The 15,039-nt window shown below is 38.8% G+C and overlaps 1 protein-coding gene across 1 annotated transcript in view; it reads left to right on the top strand.

The window, feature by feature from the left end:
• supt6h (SPT6 homolog, histone chaperone and transcription elongation factor) overlaps positions 1-15,039 on the top strand; it is an 81,311-nt gene that overhangs the window by 4,331 nt on the left and 61,941 nt on the right. The window contains exon 2 of the mRNA XM_039757280.1: positions 9,763-9,876. Within this exon, the coding sequence (XP_039613214.1) occupies positions 9,771-9,876 (106 nt within the window). The 5' untranslated portion in view covers positions 9,763-9,770. The remainder of the gene's footprint in view (positions 1-9,762; positions 9,877-15,039) is intronic.

Genomic DNA, 15,039 nt, shown 5'->3' with positions numbered 1-15,039 from the left:
AAGGACAAACTGAACTAGTTTTGAGTAAATTATAATGGTGCAGTGGTCCTTTGGTTGTTCCTGATGGCTAGGGAAGTGTCTGCCATGCTGGACCGATTACTATGGCCAAAAATGTGACCTGAGCTTTGAATGCTAACCACTGCACTGCCATGCTTCAGACAACAAAAGATACAAAGCAGGTATGCCAAATGGGCACAGACTATCAATAAATAAACATATACAGTGCATCCGGAAAGTATTCACAGCGCATCACTTTTTACACATTTTCTTATGTTACATCCTTATTCCAAAATGGATTAAATTTATTTTTGTCCTCAGAATTCTACACACAACACCCCATAATGACAATGTGAAAAAAGTTTACTTGCGGTTTTTGCAAATTTATTAAAAATAAAAAAATTGAGAAAGCACATGTACATAAGTATTCACAGCCTTTGTCATGAAGCTCAAAATTGAGCTCAGGTGCATCCTGTTTCCCCTGATCATACTTGAGATGTTTCTGCAGCTTAATTGGAGTCCACCTGTGGTAAATTCAGTTGATTGGACATGATTTGGAAAGGCACACACCTGTCTATATAAGGTCCCACAGTTGACAGTTCATGTCAGAGCACAAACCAAGCATGAAGTCAAAGGAATTGTCTGTAGACCTACGAGACAGGATTGTCTCGAGGCACAAATCTGGGGAAGGTTACAGAAAACTTTCTGCTGCTTTGAAGGTCCCAATGAGCACAGTGGCCTCCATCATCCGTAAGTGGAAGAAGTTCGAAACCACTAGGACTCTTCCTAGAGCTGGCTGGCCATCTAAACTGAGTGATTGGGGGAGAAGGGCTTTAGTCAGAAAGGTGACTAAAAACCCGATGGTCACTTTGTCAGAGCTCCAGAGGTCCTCTGTGGAGAGAGGAGAACCTTCCAGAAGGACAACCATCTCTGCAGCAATCCACCAATCAGGCCTGTATGGTAGAGTGGCCAGACGGAAGCCACTCCTTAGTAAAAGGCACATGGCAGTCCGCCTGGAGTTTGCCAAAAGGCACCTGAAGGACTATCAGACCATGAGAAACAAATTTCTCTGGTCTGATGAGACAAAGATTGAACTCTTTGGTGTGAATGCCAGGCGTCACGTTTGGAGGAAACCAAGCACCACTCATCACCAGGTCAATACTATCCCTACTGTGAAGCATGGTGGTGGCAGCATCATGCTGTGGGGATGTTTTTCAGCGGCAGGAACTGGGAGACTAGTCAAGATAAAGGGAAAGATGACTGCAGCAATGTACAGAGACATCCTGGATGAAAACCTGCTCCAGAGCACTCTTGACCTCAGACGGGGGCGACGGTTCATCTTTCAGCAGGACAATGACCCTAAGCACACAGCCAAGATATCAAAGGAGTGGCTTCAGGACAACTCTGTGAATGTCCTTGAGTGGCCCAGCCAGAGCCCAGACTTGAATCCAATTGAACATCTCTGGAGAGATCTTAAAATGGCTGTGCACCGACGCTTCCCATCCAACCTGTTGGAGCTAGAGAGGTGGTGCAAAGTGGAATGGGTGAAACCGGCCAAGAATAGGTGTGCCAAGCTTGTGGCATCATATTCAAAAACACTTGAGGCTGTAATTGTTGCTAAAGGTGCATCGACAAAGTATTGAGCAAAGGCTGTGAATGCTTATGTACATGTGCTTTCTCAGTTTTTTTTATTTTTAATAAATTTGCAAAAACCTCAAGTAAACTTTTTTCACGTCATTATGGGGTGTTGTGTGTAGAATTCTGAGGAAAAAAATTAATTTAATCCATTTTGGAATAAGGCTATAACATAACAAAATGTGAAAAAAGTGATGCACTGTGAATACTTTCCGGATGCACTGTATATATCATTGCATTCACAGAGTTCTAACCTTGAAGCACATATTGGTCATGCCACAGTGTTGGTGTGGGACTGACTCCTTCCATTGTTTGAAGTTGCTCTCCAGGGGCCTCATGCATAACGGCGTGCGTAGAATTCACACTATAACATGGCATACATACAAAAGCGGAAATGTGCGTGCGCACAAAAAAATCCAGATGCATAAATCTGTGCGAACAGCAACATCCACATTCTTCCGCTACATAAATCCTGGTCAGTGTGAAAAGTAACACGCGCGCCTGCTGTCCCGCCCCGGTTCCTCCCAGAATTATGCCTCTTTGAATATGCAAATCAATATAAATAGCCCTTAAGCTCAGCATTCTGTGAAAAGGCAAGGGTACGGAGGGAAGTAGAAGAATTTCAACGAATACCAAATGGAGGCAAGGAAAAATGTACTATTTATTGGTTTAAACAGTGGTATAAACAAAAGGAAGTTGATCGAGTGTCAGAGAGACTCGAAAGCTCAAGTTGACAAAGTCGCACAGTGCCCGAAATAAAAAAAGTTGCCAGATATCAAAGTTGCCGTGAAAAGGCGAGTCGCAGCCTACCATCTGAGTGTCATATGAAAGCTTATTAGGGTACAGAGAAAAAGAATAGGCATACAGTGAGAAAAATGCACAAAATGTCAACTTTAATCTCTAAATTTGCACTTTAATCACGTAGTTTATTTTGTCATTAAAGTAGAACATCATAAACTTCATCTTTAAAATCGTTTAATTTGCTAGTTTCTCAAATCACATTGTAACTAAAGTAGCACGTTAAATGTTTTGTTTTGTATTTGATCTTCTATGTGCTCTATGTGTGTGAATCACTACGTGCTTCTTAAACTGGCTTTCTCTTCCTCCAACAGGAATCCATTACATTCGTGATATTACAGCTCTCTGAATAATTAAAATACTGAGATGTATACTTGATATCATTTTCATGATGATAGGAGTTAAAGCATGTTATTAAATATGGGAACTCGCGTGCATACACACCGTTTATGCATGAAGCCCCAGGTGCCGCTGGAAGATCATGTTGTTTCCTATCTATGTGTGCAGATACTTTGCACTTTTGTTTGTCTTCCATCAAGCAGTTAGAAACATCTTGTAAGTCTTTTTTTATTATTTCACAATGTCTCATTCTGACTTGAGGAGGGGAAGGGTACTTTAAGGCGTTTTTTGACTGGTAAGGGCAGCACATGGCTGATTATACATGCAACTTAGCCATGCCTTGCTGCCCTACGGGTTAGTGCTCTAATTCTGGTGGCACTAGTCATAATAATACTTGTTATGGGCAGCTAATGTACCCCTCAAATGAAAACACTGCAACTTTTTTTTTTTTTTTATTGAAGGAAAACAATATTTGTCTAAAGTCACTAGCGAACATTGCATATTTGCTGAGAAAAACATTTTACTGTATTTTGCCAATCAACAATATGTAAAGAGTAATCAATCCCCCTATAAATCTATTGTAAAGTTACTGCAGTGCCAAACCATCCAAATTTAAAATGATCCTTTTATTGTCTTAAGTTAATATCCAACATACTCCAAAAATGGCAGTCATTTTATTTTCAGCTTGAATGCCCCGCTGACCACAACGATTAGCTGTTGGCTCTGACTATATCTATAAAGAAGTTATAATTTTATATTTACTATGAAGAAAATGAGAACATTAACACTTTACATTAAACTAAGGTCGATTCACTGTGCCCTCTCATTTAAAAACTAGGTACAAATGTGGCTGGGACAGATGCATTGTTTGACTAGAAAAGAAAACGTTGGGATTTTGGCTGCCTTCTCTCTCAACCATGCCAAAGAATTCTTGAGCAATGCAAGATCCAAAATAATTTTAGAATTATTTTCATATCAGTATCAATGAAAGTTGTAATGGTGTATCGAGCACTCATTCTCATCATCCATGACTTGTGTACAGTAAGTGCAGCTTTTTCTCCCAGTAGAGTTTATCATACATTAAAGTAATCTTATTCTAAAGATATGGTTTTAGTTTGCTGGTCCAGATAGAGTTTCGTTTGAAAACTAGCCTGTGGATGCAGTGGTGTATTTATTAAAACAGTATTGCAATTTGCCATACTTGCACGAAGATGCGTCTCACTAAAACCTCACGGTACTATATGTTGATGTCTATGTTGTGCAGAGGGTGAATAACTGGTTGTCATGGTATGCCTTAGTTGTACTTTTTCCAATCAGATTGTTAAATTGCCTGCTTAAGACTGAAGATGATATTCCTCAATAAATAAATGATCAAATATGATATTTTTGTTTTGCTTGTTTAGCTGGGTTCTCTCCATGTATACTTTTAGAACTTGTGTGAAAATCTTTTTTTAAGACATATTTGTGCAGGACTATGAAAAATCTGAAGGGTTCCTCATCTAGGGGATTTAATGGTTGATATTTTCAAAATCATGGACTACATAAAGTGTAATAAGCCACATTAAATTTTAGAGATTGGCGACGTGTTGGGTGTTGATCAGTGCATGTAAGAATTTCACTGTAGTTTGCGTGTGACACTGACCCTATAATCCTGAAAATCATTCACTGTTGCTCTCCTATACATATTTACTGTTTGTTTGTTTTGGGCTTTGATTTCTGTACTTGAACATACAGTGGTGTGAAAAACTATTTGCCCCCTTCCTGATTTCTTATTCTTTTGCATGTTTGTCACACAAAATGTTTCTGATCATCAAACACATTTAACCATTAGTCAAATATAACACAAGTAAACACAAAATGCAGTTTTTAAATGATGGTTTTTATTATTAAGGGAGAAAAAAAATCCAAATCTACATGGCCCTGTGTGAAAAAGTAATTGCCCCCTGAACCTAATAACTGGTTGGGCCACCCTTAGCAGCAATAACTGCAATCAAGCGTTTGCGATAACTTGCAATGAGTCTTTTACAGCGCTCTGGAGGAATTTTGGCCCACTCATCTTTGCAGAATTGTTGTAATTCAGCTTTATTTGAGGGTTTTCTACCATGAACCGCCTTTTTAAGGTCATGCCATAGCATCTCAATTGGTTTCAGGTCAGGACTTTGACTAGGCCACTCCAAAGTCTTCATTTTGTTTTTCTTCAGCCATTCAGAGGTGGATTTGCTGGTGTGTTTTGGGTCATTGTCCTGTTGCAGCACCCAAGATCGCTTCAGCTTGAGTTGACAAACAGATGGCGGACATTCTCCTTCAGGATTTTTTGGTAGACAGTAGAATTCATGGTTCCATCTATCACAGCAAGCCTTCCAGGTCCTGAAGCAGCAAAACAACCCCAGACCATCACACTACCACCACCATATTTTACTGTTGGTATGACGTTCTTTTTCTGAAATGCTGTGTTCCTTTTACGCCAGATGTAACGGACATTTGCCTTCCAAAAAGTTCAACTTTTGTCTCATCAGTCCACAAGGTATTTTCCCAAAAGTCTTGGCAATCATTGAGATGTTTCTTAGCAAAATTGAGACGAGCCCTAATGTTCTTTTGCTTAACAGTGGTTTGTGTCTTGGAAATCTGCCATGCAGGCCGTTTTGCCCAGTCTCTTTCTTATGGTGGAGTCGTGAACACTGACCTTAATTGAGGCAAGTGAGGCCTGCAGTTCTTTAGACGTTGTCCTGGGGTCTTTTGTGACCTCTCGGATGAGTCGTCTCTGCGCTCTTGGGGTAATTTTGGTTGGCCGGCCACTTCTGGGAAGGTTCACCACTGTTCGATGTTTTTGCCATTTGTGGATAATGGCTCTCACTGTGGTTCGCTGGAGTCCCAAAGCTTTAGAAATTGCTTTATAACCTTTACCAGACTGATAGATCTCAATGACTTCTGTTCTCATTTGTTCCTGAATTTCTTTGGATCTTGGCATGATGTCTAGCTTTTGAGGTGCTTTTGGTCTACTTCTCTGTGTCAGGCAGCTCCTATTTAAGTGATTTCTTGATCGAAACAGGTGTGGCAGTAATCAGGCCTGGGGGTGGCTACGGAAATTGAACTCAGGTGTGATACACCACAGTTAGGTTATTTTTTAACAAGGGGGCAATTACTTTTTCACACAAGGCCATGTAGGTTTGGATTTTTTTTCTCCCTAAATAATAAAAACCATCATTTAAAAACTGCATTTTGTGTTTACTTGTGTTATATTTGACTAATGGTTAAATGTGTTTGATGATCAGAAACATTTTGTGTGACAAACATGCAAAAGAATAAGAAATCAGGAAGGGGGCAAATAGTTTTTCACACCACTGTACATATTATAGGGTTGTATGCAGCCTAAAATGGTGATGTTGTTTGCCACAGTTAAAAGCAGTGGCAGTTCTTTTGGTTTTAATATTTTTTTCATTGCAGCAGTGACTAAGATAGGCATACAGTTCTAATTAGATGCCCACAACGAAAATAAAAAATAAGACCATGAGTTCAGATGAAATATGTGTTCATGCAGGTGCTTTAATACATATTTATTTTACTAATTGAAATGCAAAAATGTTTTTTCTTTGGGTTGTTGTAATGCTGAAAGGTGAAGTTCCGTTTTATCTTCAGCTTCTGAGAAGATGCTTAAAGGTTTTGTGCCACAATAGACTGATACTTGGCACTATTCGTGATTCCATCCACCCTGATTTAAACACCAGTTCCAGCTGAAGAAAAGTAGCCCCAAAGCATGATGCTGCCTCTTTTAACAATGTGCTGTTATTTTAGCGTCAAACATACCTGTGCGAATTATGACCAAATATTTCAACCTTGATCTCATCAGACCATAATATATATTTTTTTCTACAAGGTTGTGGGAGACTGGATATACCTTTTTGCAAAGTTTAGCTGGGCTTTGATGGTTTTCTTTGTAAGAAAAGTATTTCATCTTGCTTCCCTACCCCACAACCCAGACATATTAAGAATACAACTGATTGTTGTCACATGTAGGGAACAACCAATACCTGACAGTATATCATGCAGCTTCTTTACTGTTGCCATTGGCCTTCTAGTGGCCTCTCTGACCCGTTTTCTCCTTGCCTTCTCATCTGTCTTGGAGGGATGTCCTGAGGTTGGTAGAGTCACCGTTGAGCCATATTTTCTCTTGTTGTTGACTGTTGTTGGGTATCATTTAGATTTTATCAATTACGTATCTGATTCCGATTCTGTTTAGCGATTCTGGTTCTTATCGATTCTCGGTTCAGATTCTAGCATGAATAAAAATAAAATTCGAAATATTTCGGAAACAAAAAACTGTTTTTATTCTCTTTAAGGAGTTCAACTTTTAATGTTTTAACAACAAAGGTTACTTGAAGCAGTACAACAAAAACAGGGTGTTTCAAGATAAATATAAAATAACACACAGTCAACCGAAATATCACAAATATACAAAGTTAAAAGTGTGTGCATTCACACAGCAATAAAGTCAGCCGTTCTTGTTCAGAAAAACAAGTATATCGTCCTTTTCTGTTATTAAGCCTAGTTAAATGACCTGTAGCTAATTTATTGCTACTGTACATCCATATTAGGAGCATTATCTACAGTAATAGCATTTATTGAAGATGCTAAATTCCTACAGAATATCACAGATTTTTTTTTTTTCAGCCACATCTGGTCCCGTTTGTGCTTTATAAACTGCTTTTGTTTTAAGAACTTTGTCTCAATTTGCCCTTAGTGATGTAATGTGCTGTCACTGTGATATAATGATCTTGTGAAATACTTGTCCAGTTGTCTCTGGATAAAGCTACTTTGCTAACATCATTGAGCTCAGATATTAGGATTGGCTTCTCTGCATCCAAATGATTAGAGCAAATATGTCTAGAAGGGGGAAGCATACTTTGGCTTTAGGGCCTTTGTTATCTCCTTGCAAATAAAAATTCAAAATAAAACTAGAATTGGCTGCAAATACAATTATCAAATTATAGTTTATTATACATTTTATTACTTACTTTTCCTGCATACCCAAATAACAGTGATTCAACGACTGAAAAACAGTGTAGCCCTTTCACCACAAATGCAGTGACTGCTCTGTTGACACTCTTCAGTTCTCTCTGTAGGCATCTTTGCCTTCATTGCTAAACTGAATGGAGTGTCACAGCTTGGGATCCTTACCTGCCCTGGAAGTAAAGCAGAATTGGTGAAACCAAAGCTTTGCGAACAATCATTTAAGAAAAATATTGTCTATTAAATGAGAGTTAAATTGCTGTCTTGCAGTTCAAAATAAGAGTTGCTTATACCATTACCAGTTAGGTTTTATCATGTTACCAGAGTCCGATGAGCTATAGCTAGCTGAGGTACTTGGGCTGGTTGCCCATCAGACATTGAATGCAGTACAATAAACAAGAAATTATCTTGCCAAAGTCGCTGCTTTTTTCTTTGTTGAACTATATATCCACATTTTTTACCATTTTGCTACGATTCACAGTTCACATGCTGAGTGAAACAAATTGACGCACAGTTAATATATGAAGTGGTGCAGCGTTGCACAGGGAAGGTGGGGGGCCGAGAGAGAGAGCGTGTGCAAGCTCAGTTCATGTCACCAGGAGGTGCTTCACTCACACTAGGCAGAAAGTGTCTGTGAGCAGCTGAAATAGCTTAACAATACTTTTCTTTAAAATTTGAGTTGACCTTAACCTTACAAGGCGAGTGTCTCATTTAGCAAAAGCTATAGACCGCTTCTTCAAAGGCAGGGGTTTGCAACTGATCGCTCCACGGTTACCATAGAGTAAATCTTTATGCTGAGATGCTTCATGGTGTGAGTACACGGCATTGTTATATAGCTGTTTGAAAATGATGTGTTGGAATCTAAGTGGAAACGAAATTCAGATGTCTTTTTGATTACTTTGTTCTTGGAAATTTGGAACCCATTCAAGACCCAAACCTATTGATGACTGTCTTCACTGTGCTCCATGGGATGTTTAATGCTTTGTAAACTTTTTTTGTACCCCTGTTCTGATTGATATGTTTCGATAATGAGATCTCGTTCACGTTATAAAAACTCTCTGCAGACCATGGCTTTTGCAACCAAGAGGATATCAAAATAATCCTACAGGAACAGCCTAATTTTATCTGAGCTCAATCAGAGCCACATGAATTGAAGGCAAGTGTATACTAACTACCATTTGACCACTTTTTTCATGATTTATTTTCCCCTTTTTTCACTAAGCAGATTCTGATTTCTTTTCACCGCCTTTGTATATATTGCAGTTTTGCAGTAAAGGTGGCATAAGTTCTGACAAAATTTATCTTGGCTTCCATTTTTTTATTACACCAAATCTGTGGTTTTGACAGGTATGACTTTTTATTTCCACTGTATACAGGTTGACAACAATTTTGGCTTTTTCAAAAGTGTAAGGCTATGAATGACGTAATCTGTTTATCTCATATTTATTGTCACGTGTACAAAGGTTCCAGTTAAGGTGATGGGGATAGGGTGTTAATATATCAAATACCTTTCTTTCTAGATCATCTGTGCAAAAATGCTCAGTGCCACAGCGCCTGGCTGCTTCTTTAAGGTTTGGTGAACTTTGCTCCTTTCACTTTGATTGGTGTGTTAAAATGTTCCACTCACTACAGCATTATTATTGACAAATCAACAAATAAAAAATGTGTCACTTTAATTTAGTTTTTTCTACATCACCAAATTTCAATCAAATCCATCAAGGTATTTTTGAGACGTGGGGGTATTTTGTTTTTCTATGAGTGAAGGGGTGTTACCCATAAATATTGATATATTAAAATATCCTTTTTTAGTGGATGTACCACCCAGTCAAATTTCAGCTTTTTACATAAATAAAAAATAGTGCTATTAACGAGTGAGTGAGTAGGCTAGGTATATGCTATTTATCAGCAAAATGGGTAGTCATAAGGCAAATAAATAGAATATCCTTTTATTTCAATTAACAGTATGTTATGTTTTTTGTTGTTCAGCCAGAAGAATGTCAGATTTCTTGGAGAGTGAAGCTGAAGAATCAGATGAAGAGTATGATGTAGATGGAGAAGTTCAGCCCAAAAAATCTAAAAAATTTGTTGAAGTTGATGATGGTGAGTTAGTCATTTATCTTCTGTAGATGACTGATGGTACATTTTTTCATGTAATTTTGTACTTGTAAACCAGTGATGATGCCAATATTCCTACTGTTTGTCTGGTGCTGCTAACTATTGTATTTTGTTTTTACTTTGACTTCGTATTGTAATAGAGCTTTCTCAGACAGGCACTTTGGAGATGTTGGGAATTTGCTGATGTATAGATTGTTTTAAGCCTTTGTAATTTCTTAGGATGTTCTAGCTTTGGGTACAGTAGAACATAAACTCTAATAAAGCTTATTTTAAATTTAAATGTCAAGTCAAGTACTTCTCAATTAAGAAAATGTTTACTTTACAACACATGAAGTACTATGCATAACATCCAAACAGCCATTCCCTTGTTACATTACTGACCTGAAGACCCTGAAGGTTTGCAATATGATCACTAGCCGGTACATCACCCTTTTACACTGTTAGATAATATACATAGCAAATAGTTAAATTTCTCACTTGTATTTGACTAGGAAATGCACAAATTGAGCAATTTTGAATATTAAAATTATCAAAATTATTAGAATCATACAGGAAACAAATTAATAGCACAGACCAGTGGACAGATTTATTTTGTGTTATCATTATTTATTATTTTTATTTATTTTTATAAACTTTTCATGATGACAGGTGGCTGTGCCTCACTTGCATCCTCTGACTGCACATCCCTGTACTGAAGTGCAGTCATGGTGCCATAGAAGTGCTGGACCTCCACTAAGTACTGATCCAGCTGTTCCTGCACTGAAACTCCAAAACTCTCTTCTTCTTCTCTCACGTTACATTTGCTTTTATTATGATCTGCACTGTAATTAAAGTATTTCCACAGGTTACTTTCTCTCTTTCTACCCGCAAACATCTATGCAAAACTCGCCATCATCAACCATATGTGCTTACTGCTTCAACCAAGTGAGCCAAATGTGCTCAACAAACAACGGTTCTTCTCTTGTCTGTCTGTCTATCTAAAAAAAAAAAAGTCTAAATTCATTAAAGCAGCTTTTCTTGCCATCCAACTGCACATGATGACACCTCCGATTTCTTTTTCTCAGTTTATTTACTCCACTTTCTTTAGCAGAAAGATGAATATTTCAATTGTCTCTCATAAAACAAGCCTTGCCTTCCTGCTCTGTGTATACAATGCAGGAGGTTTACTGCAAAAAAATATATATATCTTTTTTTTAATGGTACGAATAAGCTGGGATTTTCTTTGAGTTAAATAAGTATTACATTAAGTTACGCATTACTGTACTTTATAATTTGACTATGTAATACATGTAAATTTTAGTGCGTCACCTCCAATACTGCAAGAGATATGCTAAATTATGGAGGAGGAGAGAGGCAACAGTGGATCATGTTCAGAGTTTGATGATAGTTTGTGGTTTTGCACTTTAATTTGGGGTGGCTCCTCAGGTGTATGTGGATCATTACAAAGATCATCAAGAATCAACATAGGAAATAATCATGTGCCAGTGACCATCTACTGCTTTTAAAAGACTTAAGGATTTATTTGCTGCCGCTTCATTAATGTGAAATACAGTCAGAATAACCAGATTAAGTTAAAACAGATGTTGCCTTAAAAATGTAATCTCAAGATTTTTTTGTGTTAATTGTACATGTTAATGGTGATTGATTAGCAGCCCTAATTATAAGGCATTATTTGAGGTGAAAGCATACACCATGTGAGTTTTTCCATATTGGTGCACTGAGAGCAACGTAATGCATTCATTTGGCTGTTGTGAGAGGTACAATCTGTTCTTTAAATACAAACCGGATTCCAAAAAAGTTGGGACACTATACAAATCGTGAATAAAAACTGAATGCAATGATGTGGAGGTGCCAACTTCTAATATTTTTTTCAGAATAGAACATAAATCATGGAACAAAAGTTTAAACTGAGAAAAATATGTTGATTCAGAATTTCATGGTGTCAACAAATCCCAAAAAAGTTGGGACAAGGCCATTTTCACCACTGTGTGGCATCTCCCCTTCTTCTTACAACACTCAACAGACGTCTGGGGACCGAGGAGACCAGTTTCTCAAGTTTAGAAATAGGAATGCTCTCCCATTCTTGTCTAATACAGGCCTCTAACTGTTCAATCATCTTCGGCCTTCTTTGTTGCACCTTCCTCTTTATGATCGCCAAATGTTCTCTATAGGTGAAAGATCTGGACTGCAGACTGGCCATTTCAGTACCGGATCCTTCTCCACGCAGCCATGATGTTGTGATTGATGCAGAATGTGGTCTGGCATTATCTTGTTGAAAAATGCAGGGTCTTCCCTGAAAGAGATGATGTCTGGATGGGAGCATATGTTGTTCTAGAACCTGAATATATTTTTCTGCATTGATGGTGCCTTTCCAGACATGCAAGCTGCCCATGCCACACGCACTCATGCAACCCCATACCATCAGAGATGCAGGCTTCTGAACTGGCGTTGATAACAACTTGGGTTGTCCTTGTCCTCTTTGGTCCGGATGACATGGCGTCCCAGATTTCCAAAAGAACTTGAATCGTGACTCGTCTGACCACAGAACAGTCTTCCATTTTGCCACACTCCATTTTAAATGATCCCTGGCCCAGTGACAACGCCTGAGCTTGTGGATCTTGCTTAGAAATGGCTTCTTCTTTGCACTGTAGAGTTTCAGCTGGCAACGGCGGATGGCACGGTGGATTGTGTTCACTGACAATGGTTTCTGGAAGTATTCCTGAGCCCATTCTGTGATTTCCTTTACAGTAGCATTCCTGTTTGTGGTGCAGTGTCGTTTAAGGGCCGGAGATCACGGGCATCCAGTATGGTTTTACGGCCTTGACCCTTACGCACAGAGATTGTTCCAGATTCTCTGAATCTTGGATGATGTTATGCACAGTTGATGATGATAGATGCAAAGTCTTTGCAATTTTTCTGGGTAACACCTTTCTGATATTGCTCCACTATCTTTCTGCACAACATTGTGGGAATTGGTGATCCTCTACCCATCTTGGCTTCTGAGAGACACTGCCACTCTGAGAAGCTCTTTTTATACCCAATCATGTTGCCAATTGACCTAATTAGTGTTTATTGGTCTTCCAGCTCTTCGTTATGCTCAAATTTACTTTTTCCAGCCTCTTATTGCTACTTGTCCCAACTTTTTGGGATTTGTTGACACCGTGAAATTTTGAATCAACATATTTTTCCTTTAAAATGATACATTTACTCGGATTAAACGTTTGATCTGTCATCTACGTTCTATTACAAATAAAATATTGACATTTGCCATCTCCACATCATTGCATTCAGTTTTTTTCACAATTTGTTTAGTGTCCCAACTTTTTGGAATCCGGTTTGTATTTTTTTTTTTTTTTTTTGTCCTGATGCTGCTTGTTTGTTTTTGTGTTTTTACTTTTGTCTAGTTCTTAATTATTACATGTGTGCTGATCAGTAGTAGTTTTTGATTTACTGGCAGTGATCACTAAGCCTTACACTGAAATGTGAAGGCAGTTTGTAATAACATGCAAGAGCCTCTGTGGATAATGCTTCACTGTTAATCATTGTTGTCAATCTCTTCAAATAATGTATCCATTATAGACAGTTGGAATGTTGATCAGCCTTGTTGAAGAGAGCTGGTTGCTTTGTATTTCATTCCTTAGAATTACATAACAGCATTAATGGAAAAAATCTCACTTCATCAGATGAGATTTTCTGCATTATTGTTGCTTTTCAACTGGGCTATCCCAGTTGTGACACATTTCTGTCTGTCTATCTGTCAACCTCTCTCTATTGTAATACTTTGAAAGCCATTGTCCGTCTTGTCCCCTTCAAGACTTGCTTAAAGATAGTGTCTAGCTTTTCCTTAATTGTATTGACTTAGGAAGCTGGCAGCTTGTGCTTCTTGGTAAAACAATCTCTGGTGACCCACACTTAAAACTGTCACGTTGTAAATTTACATCTTCCGATGCCTCAGTCTGGTGTTTCGGGTCTTTCAGCATCATATACTGTATCCACCTCCAGGTGGCCCCACTAGGGTTTGGCTGCTCCCCATCTCTGACAAAGGCAATGGCCTTCTTGGATGGTTGGCACCATTTAGCCTACTCAGGTACTGTTCCAGTTGCTTCAGCAATGGTCTTCAGGATCTGGTCGTAACTCCAGTGATACCTTCCTTTTCCAAGTGCCCTTCTACAGCTGCTGAGGATGTGTTCTAGGGTTGCTTGCTTGGAACACAGCGAGCAGGCATGCTGGTGACCCTGTTATGCCCCAGGTGTGCAGATTTGACAGGCTTGGAACCACATTGTATACTACCTTGATGAGAAATCCAGTGTGGTGAGGCTCAGCTTTCCAGAGCTTAGACCAAGTTACTTTCCTCTCAAATGCATTTTCCCCCATCTAGTCCAAGCTCTCTGCTGCTTCACTCCCATAGCCTTGCAGTATCTCCTTACCTCCACTGCTGTTCTCACCTCCTCCTGCACTAGATGGTGTCATTCCTTTCCTCTGGTACTGTAGTATCTAACAACACCGATCAGCCATCTGTGATGCAGCCTTGCCTCTTCTGCCTCAACTGCATCATCTGGCCTCCAATTCCTGCAAACCCTCATTTGAATCCCTGCATTGGCCACCATCGAATCACTTGAGTCTCTGTACTGTACCACTTCTCTGGCTCTTAATAACTTGAATTCTTCCTCCAAGGATTTGAAGGACAGTTGCAGTTTGTTGTTGTATCTGTAGAATGTGATTCTGCCCAGACTTTTTGGCAGCCCCAGCCCCAATGATATCCTGAAGTGGCTGCTGACCTTTCTCTCCAAGGTCTCAACAACTGAGAGTGGGACTGCGTAGACAAGGAGCGTCCACAGGATTCTAGATACAATCCCATACTGGTAGATCCAGGCTTTGAATTTCCCTGGTAGGCGGGCATTAGCATAATTCCATGACCGTGTTTGGTAGCAATATCCATGAATATACTATAGACTCTACTGATAGTGTATACTAATTTGTAAATGATTCATATTATGCTGTTTTCTGTAATACATGTTGCGCTGAAGTTTTGTATGTATTATATGTTTGGTGTTTGTTTGCATATTTTTTTGTTATTTAATATTGCTTGTTTTTTCTGTATATTTTGACTGGTGTCTGTTTAGAGATGGAAAAATGGCTGTTTCAAAA

This window comes from Polypterus senegalus, chromosome 6 (assembly GCF_016835505.1).
Source record: "Polypterus senegalus isolate Bchr_013 chromosome 6, ASM1683550v1, whole genome shotgun sequence".
NCBI lineage: Eukaryota > Metazoa > Chordata > Cladistia > Polypteriformes > Polypteridae > Polypterus > Polypterus senegalus.
This window is presented reverse-complemented; position numbering and strand designations above follow the sequence as displayed.